Source organism: Crocuta crocuta, unplaced genomic scaffold (assembly GCF_008692635.1).
Source record: "Crocuta crocuta isolate KB4526 unplaced genomic scaffold, BGI_CrCroc_1.0 scaffold120, whole genome shotgun sequence".
Classification (NCBI taxonomy): Eukaryota; Metazoa; Chordata; class Mammalia; order Carnivora; family Hyaenidae; genus Crocuta; species Crocuta crocuta.
The window spans coordinates 290,260-311,234 of record NW_027527375.1 but is presented as its reverse complement, the minus strand read 5'-3'; the positions used below and the strand labels follow the sequence as shown (position 1 = coordinate 311,234).

The following is a 20,975-nucleotide window of genomic DNA, read 5'->3' as shown; positions in this document are numbered from 1 at the left end:
CTCTCTCCCAAAAAAAAAAAAAAAAAAATAAAAAAAAAAAAAAAACATTTAAAAAAAAAAAAAGAAATTATCCCAAAGGTGGCACATGGGTGGCTCAGTTGGTTAAGTGTCTAACTTTGGCTCAGATCATAGTCTCCCAGTTTGTGGGTTTGAGNAAAAAAAAAAAAAAAAAAAAAAAGAAATGACCCCAAAGAACTTCTTGTGCATATTCACTGGAAAACATGCATAAAAATGTAAATGGTCATACTTTAATATCAAAAAACTGAAACAATACAAATGTCCACCAACAGAACAGATTTTATTAAATACTGAAATGCCCATAAGCAGGGGAAGAAAAGCACGGACTTACAACAGTATATCAACATGCATTAATCTAAAAAAATTAGACTAAACTTAAAAAATTAATACCACAGAATATGTTAATGGAGTCATATTGAATGTCAGCTTGAAACAATAAAATAAATATATTCAAACAACAAGCATTCAGGCCATTTTTCTTCTAAGAAGGAAAGAAATGGAATGAAACTGAATGGGGCACACAGAAGTTCAAAGGTAATGGTAATATACATTTCTAAACTTGGTGCTGAGTTTCCAGTGTTCGTTTTATGTTTGTTCTTTATAACTCTCATATTTTCTTATATGCCCAATATTTAATAAGTAAAAAATGTTAATTATGAATATGTTACTTATATGCCCAATATTTAGTAAGTAAAAAATGTAAATTATGAATGTTACTTTTCGAATAAAACATTAAAGTGATATTAAAGTGTATCATAGTTTCAGATAACTATGATACAAAGGCCAAAAAAAGTCAGTTTTTCTGTAGAAAGTTTCATAATTTTATTTATTCATTTTTTAATGTTTTTTTTTTTAATTTCTGAATGAGAGAGAGAGAGACAGTGTGAGCAGGAGAGGGTCAGAGAGAGAGGGAGATATAGAATCTGAAACAAGCTCCAAGCTCTGAGCTAGCTGTCGGCACAGAGCCCAATGCAGGGCTTAAACCTACAAACCGTGAGATCATGACCTGAGCCAAAGTCGGGGGCTTAACCGATTGAGCCACTCAGGCGCCCAGAAAGTTTCATAATTTTAAAGTCATTTTTATGGACAATTGAGTAAATATAACTAGATTTTAGATGATATTAGGGAATTACTGTTGTTTTTCCTAAGTGCTACATTTTCTTCGAACATCAGTGCTGAAAGTGTCATGATTATCTGCAAGTTACTTTCAAATAATTCAACAAATAGAGGAATTAAGTAGAGCAAAATTACTAAATCTAGGTGTGATTAGACAGGTATTCACTGTACAATTCTTTCAACTTTATGTGTGTTTAAAGTTTTCCATAATATAATTGGAAACTTTTGAGTGGTAATATTATATTTGTAAAATTTTCTTAAGCCTTCCCCATTCACAGGACATGTATGCATTTAAAATTATCAGACTTAAGGGGTGGATGGGTGGCTCAGCCAGTTAAGTGTCTGACTTCGGCTCAGGTCATGATTGCATGGCTCATAAGTCAGAGCCCTACATCAGGCACTGTGCTGACAGCTAAGAGCCTGGAGCCTGCTTTGGATTCTGTGTCTCCCTCTATTTCTGCCCCTCTCCCGCTCATGCTCTCTCTCAAAAATAAATATTAAAAATTTTTTTTTAAATTTTAAATTATCAGACTTAAGATCTCAGCAGTGAAACCTATAAAACAAAATGCTCATCTAATTGTTGCTACATATCTTCCTCCTATCCTCCTCTGCTTTCTGAGATGTGAGAAAGCCTGTTGAAATAACTTATCTGGGAAATAAAAGACTGATGAGACAGTTTATGATGGATAAGGCTAACAGTACCTGATCCAACCAACTCAAACTTAACAAAACTATAAGTGAAAACACCTATTTTTTTCCTTGCCTCTGTAAGAAATACACAGTCAGAGGTAGTCCTACCAAAACAAAAATAAACCTGAATTTAACCAAACCTCTCATATTAGAACTCATATCCAGAAAAGGCAAAGGAACATGTTAAAAAATATGACAAAGCAATCAGCCAAGTCCAAACTATGGAAAATTCCGGAAGACATATGAACTAAAAAATAGCAAAGGAAAGAAACATTACCGATGAGAATACAAAATGGTACAACCAATTTGGAAAACAATTTGGCAATTTAAGGTTAAATATGCACTTATGTACCCCATTGTTACACCTAATAATACACTTCCAGGTGTTTACCTGAGAAACTAAAAGATATGCCCAAAGACTTGTACATTAATGTTCACAGCAGCATTATTCATAATAGCCAGAAATTAGAAACAAAGCCAATATCCATGATAAATGAAAGGATAAAAAGGTATATTCATTCAAGAGAAAACTATTCTGAAATAAAGAGGTAGAAACTACTGATACATGGAACAATACTAATGAGTCTGAAAAACATTATGCTGAGCAAAAGGAGACACAAGTTCATAACATACGTTGCATAGTTCAAAATTTATATAAAACTATAGAAAAGGTAAATCTAATCTGACAGAAAGTAGACTGGGGGAAGTGACAGTAATGTGAATGTATTTTATACACATATAATTTATAACTCAGTAAGTTGGCTTCTTTAAAAAGGACCCAGAAACCACCCATAAGAGGCTCTCATCAGCCAAATCTGGGACAATCTGAGTAACAAACTAAATAATCATGGTAATGGATTATAATACACTGAAAAAATAAGAAGCCATAAGTCCACACCAGTAATAAGGGAAGTCATTCCTTATGGTGGAATGTCAAGTAATAAACACAGAAGTAATGAGGCGGTAAGAAAAATCAGCAATTGCAATATGGTAATAATTGTATCAGGTAAGAATCATCAATGGAAACTAAAGCTCATGAGAAAAGTCTGATGAGAAACTGGGTATTTCCCAAGTTTCAAAGTCTCTCTCACAAAATACATATTCATTACAAAGGAGAAAAAAGCATCTTTATATATAATAAAGAAACCTAGAGTACATCATCTTAACCCAGAACTCAATATCAGCAATAATAAGATAAACCAAGATCATGTGCATTTTCATGCAAAAATAAGAAAATCATTTAACTTCTGTAGTATTCCTGCCAAAGCTTCGTAATCCAATCATGAGAAACACTAGAACACCCAAAGTGAGAGATATCTACCACCTGTCACAAAATCTTCAGAAAAAAAAAAAAATCAATGTCATTGAACACAAAGGCAGAAGAACCGTTCCAGATTAATGAAGACTAAAGAGAACAGATAAGTAAAAGCAATGTGTGATCTCAGATTAGATCTTGGAAAGGAGAAAAAGAACTGAAAAAAACATTATGGAGAAAGTCTGCCTGTGGACAATCACACTGCATTACTGTTCTTAAGATATATATTCTGAAGGAATTTAGTGTTAAAAGGGGCACAATGTCTGCAACTCATTCTTAAGCAGTTTATACTACACATGGCTATTAAAATTATAAAAATTAAGACTAAGTTCGTTCAGTGCATAAATTTTTCCTTTAGAATGTAACTTACTTCGTGTATCATTTCTCCTGTTGTTATATGATGATTTATTCACTTCAGGTTGACATCTTGAGCTGTTCCGGGATCCTGGTCTTTCTTGACTGTCTGGTCTTACATCATCTAAGTGGAGTGGTACCCACTTGTGCTTATTAGCTTGAAGAAAACAAAATAAAATCATTTAATGACAATGCACAATTTTCATTAAAGCTTTGTAATTCTGAATGGACTCGAAGTTTTAATTAAATAGACTTTGTCCTTAAAGGTTCTTGTAGAGAACCAAAATAATTTTCTTCTCACAAAGATCCACAATAAACTTGTCTGTGCAAATATTTCTAAAATTCATATGAAAAGCCACTTAATAGAGTATCATTAGAAATTTTACTTTCAAGCAAAATGCTCACTTTTCTGCTTAATTCTGATGAGAAAGCTCTTCAAAAATAGTTAAGTATAATACAATACTCCTAATACTTGACTCTTAGGCTTCAGAATGGGGTATAACCAATAAGACATTATAATGTATACACTGGAAAGTTTGGTAATTCAAAACAATCAGTTTCAAGTCACTGTCTAAAATATTGATTTATCTAGATCACTACTAATGAAAGAGGTTTCTCAAAATTAGAGTATAAAATATGCTAATTGTATTTGATAAATCTCTTTATAGCCACTATCCATTTTCCTAACCTAAGAGAGACAGGCAATTTAACTTCTCTGGTTGAATACATGACACTGTTACACTGTGGTGAAATTCCAAAGATTACCTAATTCACAGAATCCACAGTTAAGGTTTCCAAATGTTTAGTCTTCTGCTCAATATATATATTTGACTAAAATAATAAGACTCATGTGCAACTAAAAAACTACCAAGGTAATTAAAGGAAAGGGAATTATCAGTCTGCAACTAAAGTATTGACTTCCTATAAATCCTTCAAACTGTGGACAGACAAGGAAGAGAATATGAAAGATCTTAAAAAAAAAAGCTCTTTGAATTCAGTACTATAAATTCTATCAGTGAGTCTCTGGTATAAACCAGCCCTTCCTTTGAAGATTAAAAAAAAAAAAAAAAAAACCACTGTGTGCTCTAAAGAGAGTCAATTCATGACTTGATTAAATGAATTTAACTATAAAAACCTGGATTTTAGGGGCGCCTGGGTGGCTCAGTCGGTTAAGCGTCTGACTTCAGCTCAGGTCATAATCTCACTGTTCGTGGGTTCGAGCCCCGTGTCAGGCTCTGTGCTGACAGCTAGCTCAGAGCTTGGAGCCTGTTTCAGATTCTGTATCTCCTTCTCTCTCTCTCTCTCTCTTTCTCTTTCTCTCAGAAATAAACTTTAAAAACAAAAACATTAAAAATTAAAAAATAAATGTTTATAAAAAAAACCTGGATTTTAGTGATTGCTGATCAGTTTTAATTGAAGCAATTAACAAGACAATTTTAAAGCAGGATGACAGGTCTGTCATCTGTATGAATTCTAGGCAGTCAGAAAAAGATTTATCTAAGAAGTATGAAAAAGCTAAGTGATAAACTTGTTTAAGAAAGTGGGAAATTTTTTCCTAATATGTTTGTCCTGTTGCCACCCACTTTTCAGCAATTTGTCTTGGCTCATCATATCAAGTAAGCCTAATATGCTTATCCTTCAGCTAAGGAGTAGATACTCATTTAAAAAAAGAAAAATTTAAAAAAATGAATAAACTTAAAATTCAAGTGCTCAATGTATGGGAGACTGTTGGCTCCATTATTAAAGAAGTTGACTGGAAACACTTTACCATAAAATGTCCCCTCCCATGCAACATTACCACCAAGAATTAAAACATTTTAACGGCTTCCCATGGCACTCAAAATAAAATGCTAATTCCAAGTTACCAAAGCCCTGCACAATGTGGACCTTGCTTACCTCTCCCATAGTATCTCCTGCCAATTTTCCCAATGTTCCCCTTGTTTCAGCTACCGCCTTTCAAGAGTTGAAAGAACTTTTCTGCCTAAAGCCCCCTGAAGACACTTTTACTAGGCTCAGAACTCTCAATGAATATATGCTTTTACAAAGCAGTTAAATCATAATCTGTCCCTAGACACATGTAAAAATACATAAAAGGATACAAAGCACTGTTTTTTTCCTTCAAAGTGTAATTTAATGGAGAAATGCTATGAAAAAAAAAGTTGACCAAAACTGCAAACAGGGAGCAGTTCCAATTCAAATTTAAAATACAATAATTACCACACAATGTTTGAGGAATATATCTTTAAAAATATATTATCTATACCCATTTCTATAAGTGCAACTTCATTCCATACTTTCATAAAGTACAAGTCAAATGATAAAGGGAAAGCTTAATATTTCAAGAATATTACAAAAGCAAATCTGCTACCATTACAAATAGTACCCTGAAGAAATCCAAAATACCCACTGGTGACTACTAGGTATCAGTTGATTAAATACAATTCTTCATTACTACAACTTTCTTCAAAAAATTAAAATAAAAATAAAAATATAAATTAACCTCTCTTTCATTAGCTACTTGACTGAGCCTCATCCTCAGTGACATCTTCACCAGGACCATCTAACTTAAAATAGCCAAGACATGGAAAAGACATTAAGTGTCCATTGATAAATAGATAAAGGAAATGTGTGTATAAATATACAACTGAATACTATTCAGTCATGAGAGAGGAAATCCTACCATTTTCAACAATGTGGATGGAACTTGCAGGCATTATGCTAAATGAAATAAGCCAGAAAGACTTACTTACATGTGGAATCTAAAAAAGCTGAATTCACAGAAACTGAGAATAGATTGGTGGCTGCAGGGAATAGGGGAAATGAATAAAGGTGACCAAAAGTACAAACTTCCAGTTATAAGATCAGTAAGTTCTGGAGATATACTATACAGCTAAGTTCTGGAGATATAGTATACAGCATGGTGACTAACATAGTTATCAATGCTTTATTGTATATTTTAAAGTTGCTAAGAGACTAGATCTTTAAAGTTCTCATCATATGGGAAAAAAACAAAACAAAAAACATTGTGACAGGGAGGTGATGGATGTTAACTAAAATTATGGAGAGGCACCTGGGTGGCTCAGTCGGTTGAGTGTCCAGCTTTAGCTCAGGTCATGATCTTTGCAGTTTAGGGGTTTGAGCCCCACGTCAGGCTCTGTGCTGACAGCTTGGAGCCTGCTTTGGATTCTGTGTATCCCTCTCTCTCTGTCCCTCCCATGCTCATGCTCTATCTCTCAAAAACAGACATTAAAAAAATTTTTTTTCATAAAATTGTGGAAATCATTTCACAATACATACATACATCAAATCATCGTGTTGTATACCTTAAACTAATACAATGCTATATTATCAATTATATCTCAGTAAAACTGGTGTAAAAAAAATGGAAGTTATAGATGAACTAACCTCTCTTTCGTTGATTACTTGACTGAGACTCATCCTCACTGGCATTTTCACCAGGACCATCTAATTTTGTTTCCCGGCTTTCTTTGCTCTCACTGTTAATTCTCTTTTCAACCTTGTCTTCTCTTTCTTTTCTATTTTGTATCTTCTTATTTCCTTGGCTGATGACACTATGACACTGCAAAAAGTTTTCTGAATGAAATCATTTTCATGCACATTTTCATTATCATACCTAAAAATCTGTGGTAATAGGGGCACCTGGGTGGCTCAGTCGGTTGAGCGACTGACTTCAGCTCAGGTCATGACTTTGCAATTCGTGAGTTTGAGCTCGTTGGGCCCTGTGCTCCAGCTCGGAGCCTGGAGCCTGCTTCAGATTCTGTGCCTCCCTCTCTCTCTCCGCCCACCTCCCCGGCTCACACTCTGCCTCCTCCCCCTCAAAAATAAACGTTAGGAAATTTTTAAAAAAATTTTTTTTAAATTGTGGTAATAAACCCTTTCTAAATACTGTAAAACAAATGACAATTTTTATTCAAAATAGAACTACTTTTCAAAAGACACTGTTAAAGTCAAACCACAGATTAGGAAAAAATATTTGCTAAGTATTTGCTAAAAAGCACTTGGATCCAAAATATGTAATGACCTCTCAAAATGCAATAACAAGAAAAAAACTCACTTTCAAAAAATGGTTACAAATGAACAGACACTTCAACAAAAAGTTATGCTGTGTGGAAAGGGGTTTAGCATTATTAGTTCAAAAAATGCAAATTAAAACTACAATGCAATACCATCACACACCTAATAGAATCAGATTAAAAGGATGACCATATGGAATTATTAGTGAGGTTGTGACACAAGTAGAATTCTCACAACTATTAGGAGAATGAAGTTTGGTAGTTCCTGCAAAAGCTAAACAAATAGCAACCATACAATCCAGCCTATTCTACCTTGGTATTTACTCAAGAATAATGAAAGTATATATCCATGCAAAATTTTGTACACAAATGTTTACAGAGCAGCTTTATTTCTAATAGCCCCAAACTGGAATCAACACAAATGTCCATTCAAAGATGGACAGACAAGCAGCATTCCATCCATAGAATGAAATACTACTTGGCAATATAAATGAATGAACTACTGATACTTGTTAATGACATAAATATCAAAATAATTAAGTGAAAGCTGGGGGAAAAAACTAGAGTCCTATTCTAGAACTTTATTTACATAAAATTGTAAGAGATATAAATTAACTATAAGTGACAGAAAGCATATCGGTCGTTGCCAGGAATGATGAGGAGAATGTGACAGAGAGAATTACAAAGGAGTGTGAAGAAGCTTTTGGGGTAATGGTTAAGTCCATTATCTTGATTTTGGTGATGGTTTCACAGGCACATATAGGTCAAAACTTAACAAGTTGTATACTTCATGTATAGTTTATTATATGTTATTTATTCACTAATTAAGCTGTTTAAAGTAATGTAGATGATCTACAACTGTAAACTAATACTGCACAAAATACAAAGCAAAGTGTACAGTATCAAATGAAAACATGTAACCAGAAAACCAAATATGCTACTATTCCTCTAAAAAGCCCTTTGATAGAGTTATCTCAGAACCACCTTTTAGAGTTTCTTTCATAGTTCAAATTAAAAATCCATTCACTGAACACTTCTTGATTTGATAGGATATATATACATGCATATGACACACATGTGTGTATATAATTAACACTTCAATACATATTGAAAAGATTATAAATCAAAAAACATACAGCAAATTCTGAAACAAAATGGGCTTCAAATTAGCCTCAGATTAAAAACCAACCTCTTTAATTATAGGCATTACATGAAAATAACAGCATGGTACCCACCCTTCTAAATGTAAGATTACCTCTTGAAAATATAATCATATGAAGACAATAAAATCAGGTATCTGAAAAATGGACTAGACTATAAAAAGGATAGCTGCTAAGTTTTCAGCACTTCTTTATTAATGTAATTCTCTACATTTGAAACAAAATAAATTCTTCATGTTGAAATAAGACTATTTTCCGTTTATTAAGAAAAAAACCTTAAAATACTCACTCCAGTGTTCATTAATTCACTTGGTGTTGGCCAATTCGCCATATCGCTGAAATCACTAGCCTAAGAAGTAATAAATAAGTGTTACATCTGCAAATTAGAAATCTTAAGTAGAAAAAATATTTTCTAAAAGTGATGACAATTGTAAAAATCACCTACATACAATTACATGCAGGCATTTGCCAAATTAATTCAAAATCTTCTCAAAACAGAACACTGCAATAACAATGCTTGAGTCTTATTCAACTTCTAGCACTATTTAATGACACTGACTACATTTATTTATATAGGATAACAGAATAAACATATACAGGATTTGCACAAAGGCCACAATTCTCTAATATATTAGCTTTAACTTAATATCAATGATACAACTAGAAGAAAAGTGTATAATAATCTAAGAGTTTCTAACATACCAATTTTAAATATCAATATAGCTAAGAACTATTTCATGTAAACACATACCTTATTAGGTTTCTTTGTCTTTAGTTTTCCTGCTTTTATAATGTGGGGGGAACTGAGCTCTAAAAAAAATAACACAGAATTGTTTTACAACCATTCATTCAATACATTTAACAAAATATTATATCAATTTCAGTAAGCCAGTGTTGTCACCATTTCCAATAAAATCCGAAGTTCTGAGACTGAAATTCTTAACAAGAAATCAACTACAGTGCAAGCACAGATTCAAATTTGTTTTCAGTGTTCAAATCAAAAGTGAGAAATATCACAGTTTACTCAAACTGAACTGACAGACCAACCCTTTCACAGAGTAAAACATGAAAAAATTAGAATTATAACATGTTTTAGTACAGTAAAGTTAGTAGGGATACATTTTGCTATACAATTCATACATTGACATTCATCAGGAACTATCCAGAAAATAAGACTACAAACTATTTGTGCTTGTAAACAAATAAGAGATTAGCAACCATAATAGGTTGTATCTAGTTAAAGTAATAAAAAATATAACAGGTCCCTGTAAAAGTTTGTACAAGACTATCATAGTAGTAGGGCGTCTGGTGGCTGTCAGAGCAGAGCCTGCTTGGGATTCTCTCCCTCCCGCTCTCTCTGCCCCTCCCCATTTACTCTCTCGCTCTCAAAATAAACAAACTTAAAAAAAAAAAAAGACTATCATAGTATCACCACTTCTCCCTATCTTGAATCAGACAGTGATTGACAATGAAATACATACGTAAAGAAAGACTTACTCTCTAAATGAAGCTTTACAACTGTTTTTAGTTTGGTTCATTACTTAGCCAAGATGGCAAGATGGCATATCACCAAGCTAAACATGATCTAAAGTATATATTGAAAAGTAGAATAGGGGCCCCTGGGTGGCTCAGTCGGTTAAGCATACGGCTTAGGCTCAGGTCATGATCTCATGGTTCGTGGGTTCGAGCCCCGCGTCGGGCTCTGTGCTTACAGCTAGCTCAGAGCCTGGAGCCTGCTTTAGATTCTGTGTCTCCCTCTCTCTCTCTGACCCTCCCCTGCTCACGCTGTCTCTCTCTCTGTTTCTCTCTCTTTCTCAGAAATAAATAAAACATTAAAAAAAAAGAAAGAAAAGTAGAATAAACTTGGGATGTGCACAGAAAACACAATAACCCAGAAAAACATGAACCCATAAAATCATAGTAATGACCAATTTACAGAATAAAATCAAGCAATCTTTCAATTAAAACCCAGAAGCAGATGTTAAAAAGATACAGAGTACTTTTCAAAGGAAGAGGAATGAAAGATGAAGATATCACCAGTGTTTAACATAGGAATCGCAAATATTAAAGTAATTCTATTCCTAAAGCAGAATAATGAGTACATAGGTATTTCTTTTATTTTTGTTTATACATTAAGTACACAAGTATGTGTATACGTATTTGTAAATGGGCATAAAAATAAAATATTTCATTAAGAAAAATTACATTTAGGGGCGCCTGGGTGGCTTAGTCGGTTAAGCGTCCGACTTTCACTCAGGTCATGATCTCGCAGTTCGTGGGTTCGAGCCCCGCGTCGGGCTCTGTGCTGACTGCCAGCTCAGAGCCTGGAGCCTGTTTCAGTCTGTGACTCTCTCTCTCTCTGACCCTCCCCTGCTCACGCTGTCTCTCTCTCTCTCCTAGAAATAAATAAAAATATTAAAAAAAAAGAAAGAAAAATTACATTTAAAAATATGGGCAAATAAGACCAAAAATTGGGGCAGGAAAACAACAGTATTTGCCTGAACACTATCCAGAATTTGACCTAAGTATGCTCTATATATACTATGTATATTTTATGAAAGTTATACAGTATCCAGGCAGCTGAATGGTTCAGTCAATTAAGCCTCTGACTTCAGCTCAGGTCAAGATCTCACAGTTTGTGAGTTCAAGCCCTGCATCAGGCTCTGCACTGACAATGTGGAGCCTGCTTATGATACTCTCAGTCTCTCTCTCCCTCTCTGCCCTTCGCCAAATTGGGCACTCTCACATGTGCACACTCTTTCTCAAACTCAAAAAAATAAAAGAAAGTTATACAATATGGAACAGTTGGGGTACTGACTTTCCCCTCAACAAAGTGAAAAAAAAGTCCCAAAATATTGCTATGTTAAATAAATTAAGTGCCTGGTAGTTACAAAATAAAGCCTTACACAAAATATTTGATGTAAAGTAGTAAGGAACAGACCACACAAGCAGGTTTCATTTAGTTTTACTATAAATCAATTAGGTATTAATAATCACAGAATTAAGATCAGAAATTAAAGATAAAAATTATTCAGGGGGGCATCTGGGTGGCTCAGTTGATTAAGTATCCAACTTTGGCTCAGGTCATGATCTCACAGTTTGTGATTTTAAGCCTCAGAGCCTGGAGCTTGCTTCAGATTATGTTTCCCTCTCTCTCCCCCCTCCCTCACTCTCACTCTGTCTCTCAAAAATGAATGTCAAAAAAATTTTTTTAAATTATTCTGAGCACATAAACTTTTTAACTTCAATACATGACACAAATTATTAACAAAATGTTTAAAAATACTTAAACATACAGAGTTGATAATCTATTGGTTTAAAAAACTGGAGAGCCTGGGTGGCTCAGTCGACTGGGCATCTGACTCCAGCTCAGGTCATGATCTCCCAGTCTGTGAGTTCAAGCCCCACCTCAGGCTCTGTGCTGAAAGCTTGGAGCCTGAGCCTGCTTCAGATTCTTTGTCTCCCTCTATCTCTACCCCTCCCCCACTGACACTCTGTCTCTCTTCCTCAAAAATAAACATTAAAAAAATTTTTTAAACCAATACAATTCCAAAAATATAAAAATAAAAACCAATATAGTTCCATACTCTACTCAAACATTGATTATAACCTCTAGTTAAAAGTGATTAAATTGGGAATATTTATTTCTTTGAACATTTAAAAAAATTTAAGAGATTTTGGTTTCAGCATACTTTTGGACTCAATTGTGAATTTTTGTTTAAATTTTAATCTCTCAATTTTAATTCCTTCACAGGAAATTTAATGGGAAAGTTTATATTTAACCCTGTGGCATTAATATTGCTTACATTTTAATGAAGGACCTTTATATACACATTGTAATTGGGATGTTTAATCTCATCACAAAGTATCTGACAAACTATGTTAGCCACTCTGGAAAAGGAAACAGAGTGATTTCTCAACATCTGTTACTAAATTTTCCTTATGAATTAATTTACTCTTCCAAGAGGAAGACTTTCCCAGAACATTCCTGTTCCCAAGTCCCAATTCCTCCCACGGAAACAGTAAGTTTCCTGCTGAATGAGTTTAGGAAAAAAAAACATAACCTACAAAATCAGTACCTTTCCCCTTTTTCCTTTAGGAGCTAGCTGTCCACAAAAAGCAAGTATTGTAGGCTGCTTTTTAAATTTTTTTTTGAAATTTATTTGAGAGAGAATCATAGCACAAAAGGGGAGAGAGGGAACGAAAAGGAGAGAGAGAGAATCCCAAGCAGGCTCCATACTCAGAGCCCATCAGTGAAGGGGACTGGGGGCGGGGCTCAATCCCATGACCCAGAGACCATGACCTGAGCAGAAACCAAGGTCAGATGCTTAACTGAATGAGTCACCCAGGTGCCCCTGTAGGTTGCTTTTTCATGCTCTCACCTTCACAGGGACAGACTCCCCAACACAGATATGAAGACCTGCAACTGCAATGCAACACTAACTGTGTGGACACATTTGTCTAATTCCAAGTTCAACATGAGGCAGTCCTTTCTGCTGCTCACTTAGACCACCTCATCAACCCAGACTTTTAAATTTGAAAGGATGATACTAAGCTGCTAAATAAATAAATCTGTGTGAAAGATGAACAGATGACTTTAAAAAGAAATACAGGGGGTTTGGGCAAAATACTGACGTGGGTAGAGAGACACAGTTTTCCAGTTATGGAATGAATAAATCATGGGAAAAGGCACAGTCTGAAGAATACAGGCAATGACAATGTAACAGTGATGTAAAAGGACAGATGGTAGCTATACTTGTGGTGAACATGGCATTAACATGTAAACTTGAAATCACTGAGTTGTACACCTGAAACTAATGTAACATTCTATGTCAACACTACTCAAAATATAATCAAAAATACACATATAAACGGCCAAATGTGACATGGCATTCAATTGAACTAATAAAGAAACATAAACTAAAACACTTTTTACCTATCATAATGACAGGTGTAATCTGTCATTTAAAATGTATACCTTTTAATAAAGCAATTCCATTTCTGGGAAATTACCTAGAAAGTAAGATAAGGAACAAAAACATCTGTATGTTTACTGATGACTAGTGCTGATATAATCATATTTATGTAAATAAACTATCTACATTCATTAACAAGGTATAGTTATACTACGGTACATCTAAACAAAAGAACATAAACGTTTTAGAAATAAGATAAATCTATATGCATTGACATGGAAATAGTCCATCAGGTTTTAAATGTAATTTTGTATACATGTAGAGAGAGCAAGTAAAACAAGCCTATAAAAGGCAATTTTTAACTAAAATGGAGGAAATTTCTCTGCATGTTTTTAGAGAAAACATAAGACTGAAAAAGCAACTCTAGAAAATTAAAAAATAAAAAAATTAAAATATATTTGTACATATAAATTTGCACATAAAAATTTAAAATACACTTTTTCCAAAACAGATGAAACTTAACAAATTTATGCTACTAGTGTTTTCAAGTATATATTAACATACACGAATGGTGTTTGATCTTCCTGTCTCCATTTTTCAAATATCACTGGTGAGACACTATACCAGTGCAACTTTTTGAGTAATACTCCATACCTTTAAAATGTTATTCTTTAACTCTGGGAATCTATAAGCTAATCATTCTAAACTAATAAGGAAAATAATTCATTTTAAAAGCTTTAACACTGGAAACAAAAACTGCAACAGTACTACCCAGTCAGGGTAATACAACATCTTCAATTGTTAACAGAGATTTATTATTTATTTTACTTCTTTAGGACCAAAATCTCTTGTTATTCAAACTGTGATCTGTGAATCTGCATCTCTGACACCAACTAGGAATTTATTAAAAATACAGAAATCTTAAGTCCTGCAGAATTAGATCTGCATTTTAACAACCCCCATACTGGATTCCTATGCACATTAAAATTTGAGAGTTGCTGGTATAATCTGTTCTTTAAAGACAGACTCTATGGCTAATCCCATAAGAAAGATATCTTATACCATGACTGCATTTAATCATAATTTTAAAAGGTCCAAATTTTTTAAAAATAATAATATCCACAAATTGAGTACCATTTAAATGAAAGTCATCATTATGGACAATATACAAACATCAGAAGACACCCTATGCCTCAAAGAACATTACAAACTAGAACAAAAGATAAAAACATGAATATATGATCCCAGTACAAGGCACTTAGGGGTAATTTCTGTAAGAAAGCTATGGACAATTAAGAAGAGTAGCTCAGTGAGGCCAAGGAAGACTACATACAGAAGTCAGCATATGAACTTGTTTTTCAAGGATAAACAGAGTTAAAACAGGGTGAGGAGTGAGCTAAATGGATGATGGGTATTAAGGAAGGCACTTGTTACGATGAGCACTGGGTATTTTATGTAAGTGACGAAATCACTAATTCTACTTCTAAAACCAATATCACACTATATGTTACCTAGAATTTAAATAAAAATTGGAGGGAAAAAAATTAAAGAGAATGAGGATGAGCAAATTACAGGAAGGAAAACATAAGGCCTTTACCCAAAGTACAGGGTACAAAAAAGAGAAGATAAACAAAAAGCTAGAATGGTAGGATAAGACCAGATACATTATAGGCTCCCTCCCAATTTAAGTACTCTCTTCTCATGTTAACAACCAATATAACAATGTGCAGGATATTTAAGTCATTTGGGGAGGGGGTAATGCAACATAATTGGGATAATTTTAGGGGTGCCTGGGTGGCTCAGTCAGTTAAGAGTCCAGAGTCCCAATCCTGGGCACCTGGGTGACTCAGTCAGTCAAGCATCCAACTCTCCATTTCAGCTAAGCATCCTACTCAGGTCATGTTTTGCTTTGTTTTTAATATTTATTTTTGAGAGAGAGAAACAGAGCATGAGCAGGGGTAGGTCAGAGAGAAAAGGAGACACAGAATATGAAGCAGGCTCCAGGTTCTGAGCTGTCAGCACATTGCCTGATGTGGGACTCGAACTCACCAACTATGAGATCATGACCTGAGCTGAAGTCGAACCTTTAACCAATTGAGCCACCCAAGTGTCCCAACTCAGGTCATGATCTTAGGGTTCATGGGTTCAAGCCCTTGTGTCCAGCTCTGCCCTGACAATGCAAAGTTGTCTTGGAATTCTCTCACCTCTCTCTGCCCCTCCCCCAGTCATGCTCTCTGACTCTGGCTCTCTAAAAAAGACTTAAAAACAGGGATAATTTTATTCACTTTTCATGACTATAATCATTAGCAAAGTTTTGATTAAGAAAATGCACTGTTACCAACATTTCACTAATTTTAAGGGAAAATTGCCATTTTACTACAGTAAATGGGTGCTTTAAAAAACATTTTTAAAACTAATTATCATACTTTAAAAGTGGGAGTATCAATTTGTACAGTCTCTTTAGAGAGCAACTTGTCAACCAACAAATACCCTGTTACCTATCAATTCCAGTTCTCATCATCTATCCTACAGACAGTAAAACATGTATACCAGAAATATATATAAAATGTTGTCTGAGGGGCACCCAGGCGGCTCCATTGGTTGAGGGTCCAACTTGATTTTGGCTCAGGTCATGATCCCAGGGTCATGGGATTGAACCCCATATCAGGTTCCACGATGAGTGTGGAGCCTGCTTAAGATTCATTCTCTCTCTCCCTCCTTCCTTCCCCTTCTCCCAGCTCAAGCTCTCCCTCTAAAAATAATAAAATTAAAATAAGTAAAATAAAAATGTTGTTTGAAACAACTAAGACGTCAACCAATAGGTAAATAGCTAAGTGAACTATATCTATTATATTTATGGGCTCCTTGCCAGCAATTTTTAAAATGTACTTTTAAAAACTCACTTATTGTAATTTTTTTTAAAAGTAGGATCTCCATGCTCAATGTGGGACTTGAACTCGCAACCCTAATATCTACTGAATGAACCAGCGAGGCGCCCCCACATGCCTGGCTGGTGGGATCAACCAACACTTTAAACCAAAAACGGAGGATGATATGATGTTCTAAAAGCATATACAAAACTGCATGGAAAGGTATGAATATCAGTAAACAGGATATGTAAAGAGACATCAAAAGTTATGTTTTTACAAGGAGAATGTGTTTATGTATCATTTATATAAATTATTTTAAATATTACTAGGGTAATAATAAGCTTATTTGAGGCTTACATTAAGAACAGACATTAAGAAGCAGACATTAAGAGAAAGGAGAGTTGATGAGGTCAGAGAAGAATAAGAATGAAAAAGATGGACAACTCAGTATTATATTTTCATTGAGTAAAAGAACGGAAATTATATTAGAAAGCTGATTTTTGATATGCAAAATGCAGCCATACCAGTAGGTAAGAGATAAATAAAACTCATATTGTAATTTTAATAAAAGCCTTCAAAATAAATCACTATTTTTTTTTAACATTTATTTTTGAGAGAGAGAGAGAGAGACAGTGTGATCAGGGGAGGGGCAGAGAGAGAGAGGGAGACACAGAATCTGAAGCAGGCTCCAGGCTCTGAGCTGTCAGGACAGAGCCCAAAGCGGGGCTCAAACCCATGAATGGTGAGATCATGACCTGAGCTGAAGTCAGACGCTCAACTGACTGAGCCACCCAGGCACCCCAAAACAAGGCACCACTTTAAACAAGATTATTAGGACAGACTAGGAGACAATTCTTTCAGGTCTCCTGACTGAATTCATGACTGCAATGACACTATTCTAGGTGTCTCAGGTGGGCCAGGCTTTGGTTGAAAAGGCCTTACCTAGATTTAGAGAAACAGCAATACACAGGCCAAAAACATCCTTAAAGTGGAATAAAGTGCCTCACAAGGGCTGAAGAAGCAAGAATGAGTCACTTGCAGTTCCAACAGAAAATTCATGATTATTTGTCCTGAAATAATCCCCTTCATCTCCTGTGTTTCTATCCCCGACAATAAACTTCCTGGAAAAATTTTGTGGATGGAACCCTGTACCTCATTAAGAGAGTAACGGTAAATTCAGGCTTGGCCAGGACAGGCATGGTTAAGTCTGTTATTTCAGCATAATTAATATCCTTCTCTTTACCTCTCTACAATATGCTGGTTTGTAGGATAAATTACACAGGCTCCCTACCAATAGATTATCCCTAGTTTGCACCTACTCTAAACCTTAAAGGTCCTCTGCTATTTCATTGTTTTTTTTTTTTTGTTTTTGTTTTTAATTTATTTCTAGGAGAGAGAGAGAGAGAGAGACAGCGTGAGCAGGGAAGGGTCAGAGAGAGAGGGAGTCACAGACTGAAACAGGCTCCAGGCTCCAAGCTGGCAGTCAGCACAGAGCCCGACGCGGGGCTCAAACCTACGAACAGCGAGATCATGACCTAAGCGAAAGTCGGACGCTTAACCGACTAAGCCACCCAGGTGCCCCTATTTCATTGTTCTTAAAGTTGCAAATTTGCTTAGGAAAATAGGAAGCCAAGGCACCCAGGTTATAGATGACACTCTTATAGTAACTGGAAGAGACGAATACCTATCTCATTTCATTCATTTACAAGGCCCCAAAAAATTGCCAAAAATAGAACCCAAGTCTCTCAAAACAGTGCATTTTTCTACACCAAATTCTCTATGTTACCACTACAACAGAAGTTGTGGTAGAACAGCTTAGAGTCAGTACTAGGGAGATTATTAAATTACTGCTACAAGTAGTAAAGAATGGTATTCCTGTAGGCACAGAAAGATTTGAATAAGAAGAGTTGCCTACAAAGAGAGACATTAGCAAAATCAAAATTCTCATGAACCACAACATACTTCAAGCCTTGTTCTTAACATCCAACAAAGATTAAGATCCCCAATGAAGGCACCTGAGGTTAATTAAACTCTTAAATAGTTTTCAAAAAGCCGTTCCCAATTAAAATTCCTGAGTCTTACCTTGAAAGTTTAAAAACCTGTCAAATTAATTTTACAATCAAAAGACAGTTCATTTTTTGGCTAATTCACTGAATATAAATTATTATAATTGTAAGTCTAGAAGTAGGGAGGTTGAAGAGCCCATTAAGATTCATTAAGGCTTTCTTACTCTCACCTAAACTTATGGAGATTATGCTTTAAAGGTTTGCTTCCTTCAGTAAGTGATAGTAAATAGATCTTTGCAGCTAGAACAGAATGATGGTAATAGTAAATTTAGAGCAAATTTTAAGTAGTTTTTTTCCAAGTGTCAAAATTTACCAAGAATGAGGAGTATTACCAGCCAAAAGCTGAAGAAATCAATGAACACTTATATCATTCTATTAGAGTTCCTCTGAAAAAATGTTTATACCTGCAATATATTTATAACAATCACCTTACAATTATACTGTATTTTTTAATTTTTTTTATTTTTTATTTTTTACAAATAGTTTATTGTCAAATTAGTTTCCACATAACACCCAGTGCTCATCCCAACGAGTGCTCTCCTCCCGTATTCTTTAACTCACTTGATTCTCACAACCCTATAAACATGCTCACATTTTCCCCATTGTATTGTTAACCTTTAATTGTAAGAAAAAGTGAAAATTTCCCAGTAAACAGCTGTAATTTTTTGTATGGAAAATTTTACTGATTTACTAAGACTTAATTTATAAAACTAGGGGATACTGCTTTTTGTGTTGTTTTATTTAGTATTTCCAGTCAAACTTAAAAGCACCTAGGGCCCTACTGTACTGGTCAGCTTTCAAATGCTGAGGCTTCATCTTAACCTCCTCTGAAAAGGACGAGGGCCAACCGAATCGTAGACGCCTACCATTTACCTAACGTGCAATCCACTCTCCTGTCAACTATCCTATTCAATTATTTCCCACCGCAATCCTATTTCAGAGCGTTCTGTTCTCAACTACTGTATAGTCTCATCTTTAATATGACTATTTCTTGTTTTGAAAACAGATTTTCAGCTTATTATTTCACAATGAAAAAACCTACAATCGCGCTTCCACTACTTATAAATAAATCCCCTTGCTCTGACTTGCGACACCCCTTTATTTAAAAGCCCACAGAAACTTTTCTATAGGATGAACTGCACTACCTACCTAAAGTTAGCTTTCCCGAGTCACTAACACGTGGGGGGTGGGGTGGGGGCAAACTCAATAGAGGCCGCGCCAGCCAGCGGCTCAGCTAACTTTACTCCCGCGGTGCCCCCACCAGTCAAGGAGAAGCCGAGGTCCCACCTCTTCCTGCCGCTCCCTTCCCAGATGTCCATTTATGTAAATAGGCAGAGTGAATGACACCTTGGAACGAAATACCTCCGACTGACAGGGAAAGGAGGCCTGCCCCTCCCCCAGTCCCACGACAGCCCCTACAGCCACGCAAATCACCCCTGCACACACCATCCCAGTGCCCACCGCAAGAACCACGGACCTGCCTCCAGGGTTTCCAGTGGGGACGGCGGCAGTCCTGTCCCGGCAGTGGACAGGTGCTGAGGAGGCTTTCTGGTCCAGGGGTTCTCCTTAGGCGGCGGCGGCGGCGGCGGCGGCGGCGGCGGCGGCGGCTGCAGCTTTTCCTCAGGTCCGGCCGACGCCTCAATCTCCAAGGCGTTCTCGGCCGGCAGGTCCTTAGGCAAGGGTGGCGGAGGTTCCCCACCGAAGGGGCCCCCGGGCCCGCGCGCCTTGTGCGCCAGGTGCAGCGCCAGGGGTCTCACGGGTACGGCCGCCTGGGGCACGCTGTACCCCAGCACCAGCGCGGGCGACGGCTCTCCCCGAGCCCCAGCGCTGATGGCTGTCGCGGCCCTATCTTCACTCGCCGTCTCCTTGCCCTCCCGTTCGGGCGGGGACAGCTGCTCGGCCTGCCGTCTCGCCGCTACCAACAGCGACTCCTTCTCAGCAGTCACCGTGGGTGGCTCCTCCAGAGAGTGAGCGCCGGGCACCGGGGCGCAAGCGGACATCGTCCCCTTGCCCCAGCCACCCCAGACACGGGGGGCCCGGGGCCAGGGAGCTCGACTGCCCGTCTTTCCGCCGGGGAACCGACTGGCTCCGGCCTGGGGCAGAAAACCCGAGAGCCCGGCCACCGCCGCCCGCGTCGGCAGACGCCGTGCAGCGCCCGGCGTGCCGCCCCTCCCCGCGTGGAACGGAGCGNCTACCCGCCCGCCGGCCCAGCTCGCTTCAGAGGCATACGCCCCGAGCCGGCCAACAAGCGCCGGGCGCCGCAGCCCGGAGCCGCGAGCCCTCACCTGACGCGGGCTGCGGTGGACGCACTGAGAGCCGGAGTGGAGGACCTCTAGCGGAGTCAAAGAGGCGCGTGCCCCCGGAGCCGGTAACTGCACAAGGGGGCGGAGGCGGGGACGTGAGGAGGCGGTCCCAGAGGGCAGGGCGGGGGCGGGG

General features: G+C 36.9%; 1 protein-coding gene across 6 annotated transcripts in view; it reads right to left on the bottom strand.

The window, feature by feature from the left end:
• LARP1B (La ribonucleoprotein 1B) overlaps positions 1-20,955 on the bottom strand; it is a 115,106-nt gene extending 94,151 nt beyond the window's left edge. For 2 of the 6 annotated variants that reach the window (XM_077766361.1, XM_077766448.1), the window contains exons 1-5: positions 20,017-20,953; positions 9,439-9,497; positions 8,977-9,036; positions 6,899-7,073; positions 3,510-3,650 (exon numbers count right to left, since the gene is read on the bottom strand). In XM_077766361.1, coding sequence (XP_077622487.1) covers positions 3,510-3,650; positions 6,899-7,073; positions 8,977-9,036; positions 9,439-9,497; positions 20,017-20,539 — 958 coding nt within the window. In that variant the 5' untranslated portion in view covers positions 20,540-20,953. Of the gene's footprint in view, positions 1-3,509; positions 3,651-6,898; positions 7,074-8,976; positions 9,037-9,438; positions 9,498-20,016 lie in introns of all 6 variants that reach the window. The other 4 variants (XM_077766271.1, XM_077766135.1, XM_077766204.1 and 1 more) reach the window with 4 other exon arrangements.
• Positions 20,956-20,975: the final 20 nt, after the last annotated feature.